Raw genomic sequence first — 18,214 nt, 5'->3', positions numbered from 1 at the left:
TTCCGGCAAAACTGCAACTGTCAGAACCTCCATAACATTTCCGTGGCTCTATTTTGCTTCGTCCATGGGGGTCAGTGGCACAATCTGAGGCACTCTGAGGCACAATTCCTTGGCAGCAGAACTTCTGACATCTAACTGAGAGAACGGCTCCAGGAGTCCCCAGATATCATCGGTAGTAGTGACCCAAGGGTTCCAACTATCTCCATGTATAGGCTGTCCCTTCCCCGCCTTGTTCCGTAGTCCTACTCATCCATTTATGGCTTTTAGCTCCAGGACCGTTCGAAACCATGTTCCACACAATCACCACTGGTTCCGGTCATGCAGCGGGGCCTGCATGACTTCCTGCAGGTTCTCGAATGTCACTCCTTGCGGTCTAAACGCTATCCACCGCGGACACTCTAAAAAGGTGTGTTCAATTGTGTTCAGCTGACCGCAGTAGATGCATTCCGAGTAAGGTCACTTCTGAATGGGATAGAAGAAATTCCCGAAATACCCATGTCCCGTAAGCCATTGGATCGTCCAGTAATCTATCTTTCCATACCTCCTCTCTACTTACGCCCGACATCAGGAATCAGCCCATCTACCGGTGTAGGATTGGTCCCATCTCTCCTGCAGTGGTTCCAAAGGTCGCCTCTCGCTTCATCCTTAGTGCTACCGTCAGCTAAACTTCTTCTCTCTTGCATAAATAACGTCAGAGGCGGCAGGCCAGCCTCCCCAAAACCGCCTCCAACGAGACTGTGCAGTAAGCAGCAGCCACTCTTATCGCCACCTTCGTTGCAGGACATCCAACTTCTGTCGGGATCTCTTAATACCCAATGCCGTACTCCAAGTTGAGGTAGTATAAAACTATTGAAGCGACAACGGAAACTATTAATCTTATCTTAGACCTAGGTCCCCTTATATTAGCTATCACTCCCGCTATTGCCGTCTGAGATGCTTTCTTTACAATTTAATCTGTATGCACAGTGAATTTCCAATTATTTTCATGAATTCCCAATTATTTTTCCTGTCATACTCCAAGGAATTCACTTCCTGTCACTGGCCGGATCTCAGCCATCCACCTCCACCACAAACTCGTCAATACGCCTTCGGTCTCTCATGTTAGTGACGGTTGTTTTATTAGCATCCAAGGTGAGATCTATGTTCTTGAGCCAGTCGCTAACTCACGATGTTCACATTTCTGGCGGCAACTACGAGGACTTGGCGGCAACTACGAGGTGGTTGTAGGCTCCGTATAGCCTACAACCACCACACCCACCGGAAAAACCAATCCAAGGACGCCATCGTAGACAGTGTTCAAAAGTAGCGCACCCAGCACGGATCCATGCGAGACTCCGAGACTCATAGACCGGACAACATCCTCCTCCTCAGCGGAAGTCGTGATGGTTCTACCCTTTACCCATTCGTGTACCATTCGTACAAGATACGGACTTATTCCTCTCCTTACCAATTCCTCAATGAGGGCTTCCCAGGAAACGCTTCTTAAGTCGTTCCTGATATCCAGGAGTACTATTATTGGTATTTACCTTGTGTGCCTGGTACCACAGCAAGCATCATCCACGATGGAGAGGACTATCCTACGGCATTAACCGCCTACCCCCTTCCCTGAATCCGAATTGGTTTTTGAAAAAACCTCTATTTTATTCCAATCCTCTCTTCAGCCTGGCAGCCAACATCAATTTGAATAATTTCCCAATAGTGTTGAGGAAGCAAATAGACCGATACCCCATTGGGTCTTCTACACGCGTTCCTGAGAAGGACAAGCCAGGCTCTCTTCCATTCACAGGGGATCGGTTCATGTGTAAGAACGTCGTTGAACAGAACCAGCATTGTCAGTAGGATGACCTCAACCACTATCTTTATAGGTTCAGCCGATATTGGTTTGCTTGGCATTTCTTCCACTACCACCCCATTTAGGAGTGGTGGGCCATCATCCCTAAAGCATAAGGCCGAATGTCTGTGCCAACAAACGGCTAGCATCGGACAGTTTGGTGACCAGTATCCGAAATAGCTCCTAGAGCTTACCTAACAGCGTGAGCGGACTAAGCGCGATGCCATACACCACCGGCTTACGTGTCCCAAGCTCTCACTTGTCATATATATGCTAAAATGGGTAGGTCCACCCCGTCAAATACTAGAAATATATATGACATTCAAAAAATAAAATTTATTTCATCTAGAAAGCAATTCGCTGCCACGCCTAGGTCGCTGAATGCCAGCAAATAGAGGTCAAGAGGAAAATTGGCCACTGACAAGCGGCGAGACAATGTGGCGAGAGCCGCATTGTCGGACCGTGTGGTAGTTCCTTGATGCAGTTGCTTTGTTCAACCAACATCAATAGTTTACCTAAGGGAAGACTCCTACCGCACTGCTGTGAGAGCTAACCTAGAGATATATATGGCTGACCACCAGCCAATTAAGGCTCCAAGCTCTTTAATATAGTGAACAGGTATTTGCTGGCATTCAGCGACCTAGGCGTGGCAGCGAATTGCTTTCTAGATGAAATAAATTTTATTTTTTGAATGTCATATATATTTCTAGTATTTGACGGGGTGAAGTTCCAGGATGGCCCGGTCTCTAGCTCTCCCAAGGGCAGTCAAATATCAGGTGTTCATTTGACTGGACCTTCCCGCAGACGCACAGCTCATCAGCTGCCAGGTGGAACCAAAACAGATATTGGTTTAAATTAACATGGTTGGTGAGCACCTGGGCACCCGTTGCCCTTAAAAATGAGCTCGAGGGATACGATCCCTCCAGATCCTGCATAAATTTATATAAGGATCTTCCCTTACTCATGGTGCCTTTCCAGCTGCCACGCATCCATCACCAGCAGCCTCTTCCGCAGACGGGAGACGGACAACTAAATGAAACTTAGATCCAGTGCATTGTGATCATCCTTCCGCTCCGATACTGCCCCGGCTCGAAACCGCATCCCAAATATCTCGGCCTATTAACCTCTTCGCATCTCCACATGGCTGCCCGAACTTTCACCACTAAATCGATTGGGAGAGCCTTTCCCAATACGGTGGTAGCCTCGTAGGAGGTTGTTTTAAAAACATCAGTGCTTAAGGCTCTGCGTTGGGCACTTCTTAAATTTTGAAGAAGTGCTCTGTTCATGTCCAACCTATGCGCCCAAATAGACGTCGCGTAAGAGGTCATGCTTTCAAAGACACGTCGGTGCAGCATGTACATTTGACGGCCCGACAAGCTATAGTCTTTCCGAGCAATCCTAAGTTTGTGCATCACTGAGACGACTTCCGCCGCCAGTTGCTTAATGTGGTTGCTAAACAGCAACTTTTCATCAAACAAAACACCTAGGTACTTAGGAACTCTCACTCGGCTGATTGCACAGCCTTTATACTTAAGGTGTGGGTTCCAAATGTTCGATAATTTATCTGCATCCTTGAGAAGCATGTACAACTTGTTCATCCAGCCCCACTGCGGTTGACAAAGCCGGCTGCGCTCGATCTTCTAGCTGCTGTCGTGAGTTACTACAAACTAATAGGAGAGCGTTATCGGCGAAAGCTTGGGCCGTAACCGCTTCTGGGAATGTCAATCCCAGAAATCCATCAAAGACCAGTTTCACAGCATGGGACCGAGAACGGAACCCTGCGAGCTTCCCCTGGTCACGGAGGTTTCCCCAACTAGGTGTACATCTTTAAACAGAGCCGTGCAGTTAGACAAGTAGTCAGATACTGGGTCTGTAGGCCTACGGAAACATTGCGGCGTTCCTACTCATAGAGGACAGAACTCCAACACAAGAAAAGAAATGCTGCCTCTATATCAATAAAAAAATATTGTGCATTTCTGAGACGGCGTCCGCTATACGTTCGGCCGGCATATCACCCGGACTCGGGCTCTTGCCTCCTTTCAACTTTTTGGAAACAAGTTGCAGTTCCTCCATATTGAACCTGGGGATGTCGTCCCCCACCAGCTCCCTCCATCTGTTCCTAGACTTAAGAAACACAGCACTGACGCCCTGACGGTCAATTCCATTGTTAGGATATTTTTTTCTTTTTGCTTAACAGATAATTATTAATTGTTACAAATTTCGTGTTCATCATTAATATTTAATTCCTGAGTGTAAATTTACAACTTTATTTGTAATAATACAAAGTTATAGTGTGTGTGTGTGTGTGTGTGTGTGTGTGTGTGTGTGTGTGTTTGTGTTGCATGACGCTACTGTCAATCGTGGGAATCTTTTAACACAAACACCTAGATATTTAATTTTTATATACAGGTATCATATAAACAATGTCTTAATGCTGAATGAATGTTTACGGGATATATTAGTGCAAGTTTACGAACACACACACATAGAGAGAGAAAGGGAGAGAGTTTTGCATTATGATAATATAGCACATTCCTATGATTGTGATTAGTGTTTTATGTAGGCACATCTCTGCAGCGGTGGTGATGATAGCAGCAGTAACGGTCTACGTGTTGCGCATGTGCAACCGCTTTGAATCCAGCGCTGTGATTGGTCGGAAGGGTGTGGCGCCTACCACTGTAACAGACGTTCAAAATAGGACGCTCAACCTTAGGCTTTGTTCATCAGCTGTTCATCAGTCGCGCGTCACACTTCGAACTGTCAACAACTCGGTGCCGCTACGTCAACGTTTGGCTGGATGTGTAGGTGGTGGTTGGGGGTGGTGGATAGGGTTTAGGTGTCGGGTTGGTAGGGTGTAGGTGAAGGGTGGGGTGTGTGGGTAGGTGTGTGTGTGTGTGTATTAGTGTACAGACTGATGTAACGTTAAGATTCACAGCTTATGTAGAACATTTTTCACTCATTACATCAGGGACCCACTGCAGCCGATTGGTTTAAGGCGTCAGTCAGTCGCGTCCCGTCATGACCGGGTTCGAGTCCAGCCCGACCAAGTTTTTTTTCACTTCCAATATTATTTATTTAATTCAATCGACCGGTACACAGCAGCTGATCAACAGCAGTAGATCATTAAATCCTTTGAATTAATTATTATAAATAATATTCAAAGGGAATATATTACTCAAGTTGGTATCCCTGCAGAATTAAAAATATCCCGCTAAGGGAAAAGGGAAATTCCCACAGGGACATTCCAATATGGCGGTGACGAGCTGCTAGCGCCAATGACGTCACAATCCAAGATGGCGCCCGTATCCCTGTGTGTAAATGTGTTTGTATGAATGTATGTGTGTATTTCAAATATTCCTCTAAGGGAAAGGGGAAATTTCCACATGTAAAAAGGGAAATTCCAATATGGAGTAACGGGCTACGGCCGTCACCGACGTCACAATTAAATATGGCTGACTGCAGCCATATTGAATATGTGACGTCATTCCAATAGGAATTCGTTAGAGTTTGACGCCGTATGCCTATTTCCGTACTACTCAAAACAGTTGCTTCTATCTTAAAAATATTAGTTACTACTGATTATGCGCATTTCGTACGGAAAAAAATTATTTTGCCCAGTCCTGATTGTTACCCGACAAACATCACTAGGAAGTGACCGTGATTCATTTCTCATTCTTTTTTTTTAACTAGTTTTATTATTTTATTATTAATTATTATTATTTATTTTATGTTTTTTAGTCAAGTAACCGGAGGCAAATGCAGCCAGTCGTGTCGTATATGCAACAGTGTATAAGTAACAGTGGCTACGTTGATTGAGCCGCCGCGCCATACACCGTCGTACACCTTAAAAAATCGAAATAAAAAAAACTCGAAAAATTGGTTTTATGTATTTATCGAAGAGCATTTTCAAGCCCAAATCGAGTGAATATCTCGTTTAGTATAGTCGGAAATTGGGAAAATTTGCAAGCACTGTTCACATTTTTTTACCTTTCTTCACCCTTTCAAAGTCAAGTTTTGAAAAATCTAGAAAGAGGTCTTTAGATATTTACATGAAAATCACATACACCAAAAATCAACTTGATATCTTCATTTCTTTCTGAGAAATTAAAAAAAATGGCGAGTTTTAAAAAAAAATCAAAATCCATTTTAACTCTTTAAACTCGGAACTTCAAAAAATCTTTCTTAGTGTGCACTTATATCGTAAGAAGAACATATAATCAAATTTTTACTAATTTATCTTCAGTAGATTTTGCTGGACATTGATAAATCAGTCAGCCAGTCAGGATATGTTTTTATACATACTTATCAGAAACCGATTGATTTCTATTCATAATTTTATCGTCCAATCGCCTATGACACGGCTACAGTCACGCTTAACTGGATTTTAATGTTGTTTTATTCCCAATTATCAAATTTTGAATAAATAATAAAGAAAGAAGGATGTATTTGAGACAAAGGTATTCTGTTTACCGAATACCTTTTTTTATTTTTTAGTAGCCTGACAATTAAGCATACGATACGAAGCAGGCGTTTAAAATTGCCGTATTTATCCTATCACCACTGCCATTTTATAAACACTAAACAATATTATTATATTCGTTAAAATTTACTTACCACTATTAAAATATTGCACTGAAATTTGTTGTAGATTCCCGTACGACCGATCACATATTATAGCCACGTATCAAAAACAACTTTTTTTCATTCCTTAAATACGAATTTTTGGTATTTTCATTACGGATTTTTAGTAATTTTAAAATATTTTGAAATAAAAGCTTTTAAATAATAATAAAATGCACGACTTAATACTTTAAACACCTGGTTATATGCGTCAAAAGAATTTTTTGAGATCATTTTTCGATATCTTCCTCACTGGTATTTAAGATTGCTGTTAACGTTTTAAAACGTCTTAAAACGGTAAATAACCCCGTTTATTATCTGGGAAACAGCATACTTGATTTATTAATTTTATTTGTTCAAATACATTGATTTCATGAGTTTGACTTGATGTACTTAATATCTTTAGAATGTGTCTTGTTTCAAAGAGGGCATATGGAAGGGTTTATTCTGATGTTTTCAGTGATTATATCTGTTCTTTACATTTGTGGATAAATGTGCATCCGATTTACCTTGCACTTAGTATTTCACTGCAGTTTTACTTGTGCACTACTGAATCACAGAGTTTGCCAGTATGTGCTTCCTTATTATCTTGTATCATCTGATGAATTTGTTTGGAAATTGAAAAGAAAAAAATATTAAAATGTTGAAAATTTTCTATGAATATAGAAAAAAGACAGACTGTTTCAGGAAGTTGATGACATAATTTACAGCGTAGTCCTCTCATTAAAATGAAAAAACTTCACGTAAACATAGATCTGGAAATGCTTCGTTTTCGAGTTACAACTACCAAAAGATTTCGTCCATCTTCACTCTAAAACACAATTAATACTGAAACTTTACGGATACAAAATATTGGATAAAGTTAGCGCTTTTTGTAAGCCATCTTACTTGAAAAATTGAGAAAAATGAGTTTCATTCAGTAGTTTACTAGAGAATTGTTATAACCCCTGGAAAAGTTGGGATCGAAAGGCACCTCCTTTTTAGATTTGACTTCAATTTACCTTCTTGCATTGCCAATAATTAATAAAAAAGCATTAAGGAAAAATGTGTAGAAAATTTAATTCTGTAAAAATGATTTATTAAAGTCCGTAAAAACCGAATAAAATATTAAAAAAATACATTTTTATTTAAAACCAAACAAAAAACAATTCTGAATATTTTGCATTATGGATGTTAAGTTAAAAGATAGACATGCTTATCTAAAAAAAATATATAAAATAAAACCAAATTATTATTTAATATACCAAGAAATTAACCTGCAGTGATAAACATTACATTAGGACCAATGCACATTTCAGCGCGACGATTTAATGACGCGATTGCTGTCTTCAATATACTGTTTTACACACGTGCATCAGCAGACAAATATACTGATTGTAAACCAAAATTTGAATGCTTTCTTTAATATAATTTTTTGTAAATTTTTTATAAAATCTATAAATTAATAAAAATAGAAATTCCTACTGCCGTCAGTTTCTGAAATTTACCAGTAAATATTTAAAGCTCTCAAATATAAAAAGCAATCCTAGAATTTCATGCAGAAAGAATTACAGATTTTGACAGTGCTTTGAATAACGTTAAATGTAACAATGCAGTTGCAGTTTCTTGCATTTTTATGTGTCATTTTTTTTAGAAATACAGAATATTTCTAGTACAGCTATCATCTTTGCTGCCATATAACAGGATTACAATTCAGTGCTTTGGACTGTGCTTACCTACAGTGACTCATATCAAATTATTTGCCAAATTACATGTTTGGGTATGTAGAAACAAAATAAAATAAAGTTAAATGTAACCCACATCAGGATAGCTTGTGAAATTTGCTTTCATTTTGTAACATTGATTTTCTTTTGTGATTATACATTAAAAATTATATGCTTCCTAACATCTTTTTAGGTAATGTGTTACTGTGTTTTGGTCATATGTATAGTTTTTTTTTGTATATAGACAACAATAATTCAATTTATAAGATAATACTAACTGAAAATGAATATTTAAGAAGAAAAATAAAAAAATATTCAGTAACTCATTAGTAATGATTGCAATAATAAAATTTTTCAGTTTGTTTCTTTCATAAGTCAAAGAATGTTTTAGGTACAGGTTACAACAGCAAAATACCAGCTGAAAATGGTATACCATTGCAGAATAAAGCAAAAATATAAAAAAAACTTCATAAAAATAAACATCAATTTAATTTTAAAAAAGTTACTCTTGCTTCTAATTTATATCCAAGAAATTTTGCAGCTCTGATTAGTGCTAAATAAACAGATACTATTATACAGATAATAATATAATAACCCACCTAGTAGTGAACTCTCCATCACAATTCAGCTGATTTCAAAGTCAAGAGTTCTAAGGTTCAAATCCTAGTAAAGGCAGATTTTGAATACTAGTTCACGGATACCGGTGTTTTGCGGTTGGATTTCAATTAACCACACATCTCAGGAATGGTCGACTACAAGACTACACTTCATTTTCATTCATATATATCATCCTCATTCTGAACTAATACCTTACAGTGGTTCCAGAGGCTAAACAGAAAATGAGAGAGAGAGAGAGTGAGAGAGGTAATATAATGTATTAGCTGTACTTTAACAAGGCTTCTGATTAGAAAAGAAGTCAATAGAGAACTACTTAATTATTATATATTTTTTTTAACAAAAATTACTTTTTTTAACATAAATATAAATGTTTTAATAAAAGTGTTATATTAACAGTAAAATGTGTATAGAAAGTAAAGGAAAGGGTTTTAGAAATCTGAAAATGTAACTATTACAATATCATTTTAAAAAAAAAAATTATTTAAAAGAGAAATTTTAAAGGAAAAACTGATACATTATCTTACCAAACTGTGGTAACATAAATCCTGAAGAAGCCATAGAATTTACCACTGTTTGATAAAGTAAACACTGAAAGCACAGTTGCTAATTTTATTACAAAAAGTTCATAATATTGTCAACTCACAGAGATCTTGTAAGAACAATTTATTTACAGTTGGGCAAATCAGCAAGAAAATAAACTTCTATAAATAATCTTCTCTCAAGTACAATGTTTGAGAGCAATGAGTGAATGTTACAGATTGGGAAGATTCGAAATGAGAATGTTTGGACAGGACAGCGATAAATAAATGAACAGATTAGGAGTAGGAAGCAAAGGAAAGAATGCTGTTGTATAAGCTGAGAAATGAAAAGACCAAGAAGGAAATGGATGGACACTTTTACGAGTTTTTAATTGATAATATATACATATATATATATATATATTTATTTACAGACCCAGAAATGGATTACAATTAAATCATAGGAGTGAGAGGAAAAACAAACTATGTTAAACAAAACAATGATGAAAGTACTAGATTTAGTATTATTACTTTACAGTAATATATTAAATAATTTTTTATTCAGACTTGGGCAGACTTGGACTTGGATTGGATTTGGGCAATAAAAACAAATATAAGCATTTGTTTTTTAGTTCAATTTTCAATCTTTTTATGTCTGAAATTATTGAAGTAAAAATCTCTTATACACTAATGACTGTTTTAAACCGAAGACTAGAAGCAAATTTAAATTACTTAAAAAGAATCTTACACATCTTATTAATAATGAAAAATTTAAATAAATTATAAATGCATGATAAAATATTATAATTTCAACCATTATTGTTAAAAATAAACAGAAATATTTTAGGAGCATTTTCCTCAAAGAGAACAGAATACACTTATGAAAATGGTTCTGTTTCATTGAGCCAAAGTCAAAAAATAACCCACCAGGTTGGTCTAGTGGTGAATTCGTCATCGCAAATCAGCTGATTTCAAAGTCGGGAGTTCTAAGGTTCAAATCCTATTAAAAGCAGTTACTTTTATATGTATTTGAATACTAGATCATGAACATCGGTGTTCTTTTGTGGTTGGGTTTCAATTAACCACATTCATACATATTATCCTCGATTGTCCTCTGAAGTAATACCTAATTACTTCATTACTTAATATGGTGGTTCTGGAGGCTAAGTAGAAAATGAAAAAACTCAAAAGATATAATTCACTTGCTTTGTGTAGTGATACTTAGGTAATTGGAGATCCTAATAGTATGAGAAAAGAAAATTTATCTATAATTAGATAATGATGTCATGAACGAGAAATCATGGTAATTACAACCTGAAGAGGTCTAATAAAATAACTGACCTTATATCATTGCTTAATAATCTTCCAGTAATGAAATAATGTTCTTAGTAATCTTTTTTAGTTAGGCATTTGGCTGATTTAATGATATTTTCCATTAATTTCTGTTTTGTGCTAATCTTTTAACTTAACATGATTACTGTATCCTATGCCTTCAGTAATCTGTTTTATAAATTCTTATCTTTGTCTTCCTGTACAGTTTTTCCCTCTATTCACTCTGCTATTGAATCAACTAAATGTGGGTTTTTTAATACAGAGCTCACTCACTGTTAATTTTAAAAATAGATCATCTCTGTACAAGATTGCCATAAATTTCCCTCCTCTCCTATGCATCTTAAGATATCTTCAATTTACATTTTATTAACCCACATAATTTCAACCTCCTCTTAACATGAACTTCAATGCCCTCTACTTTTTTCATTTGTAACTTTCCTATTGACATGTACCATTTAACAGAAAGTACACTCTACAAAAATATTTTAAGAATATGTTTCTAATTCTTAGATCTATATTTGATGCTAATAGACATCTTTCTACATAAAATATCTCCTGGATTGTGCCAGTCCCCTTTTGATCTGAACATAACTTTGTCTGTTGTTCATATCTTATTAAATAGCAAAATTCTATAAATCCTTTTACATTACCTTCACTTATCTCAACATTTAGTTCCTTCTTATTCTCCTTTTTTACATTTCATTACTTTTGTTTTATTCTTACTTACTTTCAAACTTAATTTCTCTCTAGCAATAAATCCTTACCGCTCAGAATTTCTTCTAAATTATGTTTGATTTCTGCCAAAAGGATAATGTCATCGGCAGATGAATTTTTTTTTCTTTCCATAGTTACTCCATCCGGAAATTTGTCTTTCAATTCCTGTACTGCTTTTCCTGCGTACAAGTTGTAATGGAGATAGACTATGTCCTTCTCTCACTCTTTCTGAATCATAGCTTCCTTTCAACCTTCAGTCTTGTCACTAATACCTGATTCTTAAACAGATGAATCTTTTTATCTAAATTTCCAGTTTTAAAAACTTTGGTCCATTCTACAAATCTAAAAATACACTGCAGATAGCTTCATTCTTTAATCAGCATCTAAAAAATCTGAGCAGAAATGAATGTTTCAGAATGATGTCTTGTACTCATTTTCTTTTTAAAACCAAGCTTACCTTGATTTATTACCCCTTGAATGTAAGGTACATTCTAGTAGATGCAGCCTTGTACATATACATCCTAATAGATATTTTCAATGAGATGAGAGAGGTAGTGTATTACTTCTCACACTTCTACTTTCTTTAGTAAAGTAACAACTACATTTGTTACATCTGTGAATACTTCACTCTCATAAATTCTACAAATTAATCTTTGTAGTCTATTCAGTATTGTTTCTTGTAATAAGGCAATGATTCCTGGTGGCATATCACCTATTCCTACTGTCTTAATTTTATTTCAATCTTTTAGAGTTTTATCAATATTTAATCTCAAAACAGAATCATTTCTAATACCATCATCAATTTCTTCTTTCTCTAAGACTTTATCTGAGAATCTTTCCCTCCGAATAGTCCCTCTATATATATATACCTGTCATCTTTTAACTCTTTCTTTCTTGTTCATTATTCCATTTTACCTAACAAATAAAAGTACCAATTATATATCTTGTTCTAACCTAACCATTTATTGTTTGAAATTATCTAGCCTGTCACTTTTGTACTCTGTGGATCAAAGAATGTCTTGCTTATTTAGACTTTCCAGTGACCTCTTCTTGAGCAGTCACCGTTAGGTATTACTTCAGAGGATGAGATGAATGACAATTTTAGCATGTGAAAATGTCATGCCTGTTTGGGATTCAAACCTGGGACCTCCGGATGAAAGGCTGAGATGCTACCAGTCACATCACAGAGGCCAGCTCCGTAGTCTAGTTAAAATAAGTCAGCTTCAAGTTTATTGTTCAGGTTGTATCAATCATCAGTTAGTTGGTGTCCTCAACAGTAACTGAAAGGTTTGCTATTCCTTCTAGTCCCTTTCAAAAATTAGTCCTTTGTCAAACCTCTTTGTCAAACCAACGATATAGCTATCTAGTTTTCAGAAATGTGTAATCTTCAGCATGAGGAATATATCATCTTGGTTCTAGCTGATCTTTACCTGTGACACCTTGTTCTTATCAACTTTGTAGCATCTTTAAGGTGTATTGTCTCCCCCTTGAAAAGTGCTCCACCATACTTCAAACATTAACTATGTCTGTTGACTGATTCAGATTACTCCTTATTCCAGCAAATTATCATACTAATGATCTTTCTCATAATCCACAACTTGGGGATGTGTCCTGTCATCAGCAGTAAGGCTTCTAATTGATAAGCCAAGGATTTAATACAAGGTTATTACAAATGATCTTTCTAATTACAAACATCAATAATTCATTTTAATAACATTCAGATACATTAAAGTAGTGTCATTTAAAAAGAAAACCAAAACATCTTCAGTGGTTGGTACAACTGTCATGTGTTTAGTGTTTATTGATTTCATCACTGGGGTGATAGGAGTGAAAGTGGCTGTCTATGAACACAAGAAGGGGTTTTGTATACTGGATTTTCACATCTGCCAGTCTGTTATCACTGTGCAATGTAATATTAGAAGGAAGTTTGGTGAAGATGCACTTACTGGATCCACATCCATAAGTGGTATCCTAACTTTAAAGTAAGTGGATGCATCATTAAGAAAAAGTCAACTGACTGACCACCAGTAAGCACGGCTACTGTGGAATATGTGAGAGAGAGAGAGAGAGAGAGAGAGTTTTGTATGAAATCCAGAGAAATCCACCACCACAGCCAGCAGAAAATTAGACATCACATAACCAACTGTGTGGAAGATTGTGAACTGAATAGGCAACTACCAAAGATATAGATTGGACTTGCTGGCCGTGACGATAATAAATGATTTTTCACCCTGTGACTTTTTTACTGGGATTTTGTCAAACAATATGTATATTAGCAACCTTTCTACCTACCTACCATTCAAGATACTTGTTTTGCACCTCACAGACCATTGCATTAATGGATTGTCCAGTGTTACAATGTGTATAACAGGAATTGGACAACAGGTTCAATGTGTGTAGTATGACATAAGTAGTTCACATTGAGCACACATGATGTGATGTTGTGAACCAAAGGTAATATAAAATCTTTTGAATTTTCCTTTCTATTGATGCTACTTTCATGTATCTGAGTGTTATTAAACATGAATTATTTAAGTTTTGTAATTGGAAAGATCATTTGTAATACTTTGTACAATCATAGAGCAGATATAATCTTATTAATAGAAAAATCCTATTTTATTATTCATCATATGACATTCTAATTCAGTTTGGCAATTGTAAAAAAGAATAAATGATATCAAGAGGTGGATACACTGTTGTACCACTAAGCACCTTCTGTTGTAAATTTCTTGTGTTGTGTCTTAAAGCAATTGAAAAAGAAATAGAATTGGAAATAGGCAAAGAAATAGTGGAGTTTCATGAATAACATGGTTGCAGTTTGCTAAGAAGTAATATACTGTTAATATGTGAATTCTTAATATTCTTCCACTATCATCCATCTATTATTTTGAATGCTCTCGTATTCCAACTCCTTAGAACCGGAAGTAATAGAAATTGTTAACTTTTTATTGTTTCAGCCTTCTTACTAATTCCTTAAATTATTTTTATGAATTTTTATTTTAATAAGGTGTTGTCAGGGTGAGAGTAGTTTAACCATCATCCCATAATAAAAAATAATTATTATATATCTATATATATATATATATACATACATATTTTAAATTGTGTGATTTTTATGACATATTATTTTAATAAATCATTCTATAACTTTGTCAAATTGTTTATTTAAAAAAAGAATGAAAAATATAAAATTTTTTTTAAAAAGAAGTTATAAGGGTAAAAAATAAGGGTCTTCAAATTTTATTCATAAGAAAAGAGTTTTCTGTATGTCAGGAAATTTCTGCAACATTAGTGCCAGTTCATTTTCAGTTGAGAAAGGATTTAATGATTTATTAGTTTGCTTTGGAAAGAATTCTTTCTGTAGAATAAATTCAAAAATGATGTCATTTTAAAGCATCTAACTGTTTATTTCACCCTTCTATATATTTTAATTATTATTTTTAAAACATTATTACAAAACACTTTGTTTTGAATTTAATAATGTCTTATCCATAATACGAGTATTTACTTGTATTGTTTTTAGGAGTTATTTGTTTTCTTATAAAATTGTATCATAAATTATGTTTTTCTTGCATTCATTACTGCACAACTAAACAGTATATATATTTTTTGAAAATAATCTTTTAAATTATATATTGCATTATACTATATTCATTTTACTTACTAATTTGTACTTTTCCTTATTTTATGTTAACTATTTTGTGGTTCAGAATCATGTCTTCTACTTCTTTTAACAATTTATGGTATGTGTGCGCACACACACTACATTATATCATATATGAGTATATATGAGCACATATTTAGCATATGTTAATGTTTTATATATATATATATATATATATTTTTTTTTTTAACATAAAAATTATAGTAACAATTCCTTTATTTCTTTTTTTTTGTTGTTATTACGCCCTTGAAATATATTATTAAATTTAAAATTGTTATTTTTAACTTAGAATGTTTAATAAAATGTCATCTTATAGTTTAATATTTCATAAGAAACACCAATCTGTTACATCAAAGTGAAGATTGGCAATGTATTGATTTTAGGCATATCAAATCAATACATATATTGCTTATTTAAAATAAAACTACAAAATATTGTTTTAATAAGGCCTTAACTATCACAAGTAATTAGGATAATTTTTTATGAACACTTTTCCATAAAAAAGTAAAATCTTTAGAATGTTTTTGTAGAGTTTTGTTATTGCTTTGTATTGGAACACTGGTAGAAAACATAGGGGTCTGATGTGAAATTATTTCAAAAATACAACTTGCAGTTACATTGTTCACACAGTCAATCTATACATAACCTTTCCTGATTTTGTCCCAGTAAATAGTACAAAGTTTGAATCAAAATAAACTAGTTATATTGGATATGTTACTTTTAGTTAGTAAAGGTTGTAAAAAGATTACTTTCTAGTATGATGATGTAGTGCATCTTGATCCCATAAATGATGTTATTATCAATCATAGACAATTGAATTTACTGTATGCAATTGCCCTTTACTCTGACCTACCAATATTGTTGATTTAAGTAATATAACTTTATTAAAACTACTCAATGAGTAAATGAATTGTAATATTACACTTAATAAAATTAGTAGTTTGATTAAAATGTATTTATATTGAACAGCTGTATTAACTAACTTGCTGCAGGGCGTGACTAGGGCTTGCCTTCACAGCTATGCCCTCTGTTGCCCTTGCGGGTGGTGTCTCGCAATGCTATTATTAGATGTACAAAATTGATTACCTCTTGTGTAAAAATGTTTTTTTAATTATGATAATTGATCAAGGGAAAGTGAAAAAAATGTCAGCAAATCTTCCCAATTAAATTTGTTTTATGTCAGTGTAGGCATCTTTTAAAGATTGCACACTCTCTTCATTTTCATCAAGATCCATAATATCCATATGCAAATTCACTCAATACGAGAGCTAGAAGCTTAAACAAAAGAGAAGTTGGCTTCAAAATCAAAAAATCGCTAAGAAGGATTTGAATCCATTTAAGAAGGATTCAAAATGCTAATTTTGACCATTATTGTTTCTTCTAATTTTGACCTTTATTGTTTACCATTTGATTCAACCCACGTGTCTTGCCTATATGTATGTTTAATAAACATACATACTAATACTATATGTATGCCTGTATATACGTTCTCGGTTAGGTTTCATTATTCTAAATATTTTATTATTTGCTGGTTCATTCAAATAAATAAAAGTCTTTATTTCGTTTCTAATGTAAATTATTTTTATTATGATCTTTGAACTTGTAATTCATATAACATTAGTGTATTAATTAATTAGACATTTGTAATAAACACATGGTGAATCTTTGAAGGATGGAACAAGACTGACTCACAATAGGGCATTAGAAAAATTCATTTCATAAGAGTAACAAAAAAGTGAGAATTTATAAAAAGTAAAAGAAAGAGTGAAAATTTATAAAGAGTAAGAAAAGAAGTGAAAAATTTCTATTTTTGCAAATAAAAAAGAAGGAAATGAATGAAACCTGACTTTTAACATAAATAATCGATTTTAAGAAGAAAAACAATCACATAAATAAAAAAGTATATTATAAATAATAAATATAAATATTTCCTATACATATCGGTATATAATAATATAACAAGTATACACACCTGACCAGCACTAGACATGTACTAACGAATCGAGATTTTCCGCTAGTATCGGTACACTCTGGTGCTAAGCTAAGGGGGGTCACACACATATACAAATGCCGTTTATTAGGGTGGGATTGAGAATTTTTAAAACACGTAAAATCTCTCTGAATTTGTTTTATCTGTATAATTTGCAAATGAGTCTGTCACATTTTTAATTGAAAAAAAAGAAATTTAATATAATTAGTTTTGTTTTGTGTATGTGTGTGTGTATGTGTGTGTGTGTGTGTGTGTGTGTGTGTGTGTGTGTGTGTGTGTGTGTGTGTGTGTGTGTGTGTGTGTGTGTGTGTGTGTGTGTGTGTGTGTGCGTGCGTGTGTGTGTGTGTGTGTGTGTGTGTGTATGTTATGGTAGCTTTACACCTAACTTAACTTTTGGTTTTAGAATTCAATTTTACTTTTGTTGGTTGTCACTTTTACAGTTAACAATATTTCTTTGTATTTTTATTATTATTACAATAGAAATTCCAGACATTTTTTAAAAACATGAGTATTAAGAATGAAACTCAGTTTGTTACTTATGAAAGGGGCGGTATGTTAATACCACTTATGATACAACATATGACTCATGATATCTTGTAATGTTACTATGTAAGATTACTTTGTAAAAATCATTACTTTGCTCTTTTTAGGCAAATTTGTTTTTCTAATTATTAATTATATACTGCACACTATTGTAAACATAAGTTAATTTGTCAATAACAGAATGATTAGTATTAATGTACCGGTGACCATTCTATTTTCACATCGCTCAGGTGCTGGACTGAATTTTACATACTATATATCAGAACCTATAATTATTAATGGTATATTTATTAACAAATGCTCTTATACAATTAAATCACACATTTAATTAAAGTAGTCAAAAAAAGAGAAAACAAATCTCTAAAATGCTAAAATAAGTTTAATAGTTCTTATTTATTAATTAATATTTTCTTTTTTTTGTGGTTTTAGGGTCCAGAGATAGTAAGAGTGTCAAAATTTTACCGGGAATCAAAAGAAGGAAAATTTATAAGTTATATAACAGAAGATACTCAGACACTCTATGAGACCTTCAGAAGAGGTGCCAAAATATCCAGTAAGTCATTTCAATTTTATTTTCTCTTTCTAGTAGTAAACTGAATGGCAGAATTTTCAGGGCATGCCATTTTGTTGTTAATTGCATGTCTTCCATAACTCTTATTATATTCATCCTGCATTTATTCA

General features: G+C 34.2%; 1 protein-coding gene across 5 annotated transcripts in view; it reads left to right on the top strand.

Annotated features, from left to right (window-relative positions):
• LOC142334265 (long-chain-fatty-acid--CoA ligase 1) overlaps positions 1–18,214 on the top strand; it is a 225,250-nt gene that overhangs the window by 143,288 nt on the left and 63,748 nt on the right. For all 5 annotated transcript variants that reach the window (XM_075382166.1, XM_075382162.1, XM_075382165.1 and 2 more), the window contains one exon: positions 17,963–18,086. In XM_075382166.1, coding sequence (XP_075238281.1) covers positions 17,963–18,086 — 124 coding nt within the window. The remainder of the gene's footprint in view (positions 1–17,962; positions 18,087–18,214) is intronic.

The sequence above is a fragment of the Lycorma delicatula genome, chromosome 1 (genome assembly GCF_047948215.1).
Source record: "Lycorma delicatula isolate Av1 chromosome 1, ASM4794821v1, whole genome shotgun sequence".
NCBI classification, from domain to species: domain Eukaryota; kingdom Metazoa; phylum Arthropoda; class Insecta; order Hemiptera; family Fulgoridae; genus Lycorma; species Lycorma delicatula.
This window is presented reverse-complemented; position numbering and strand designations above follow the sequence as displayed.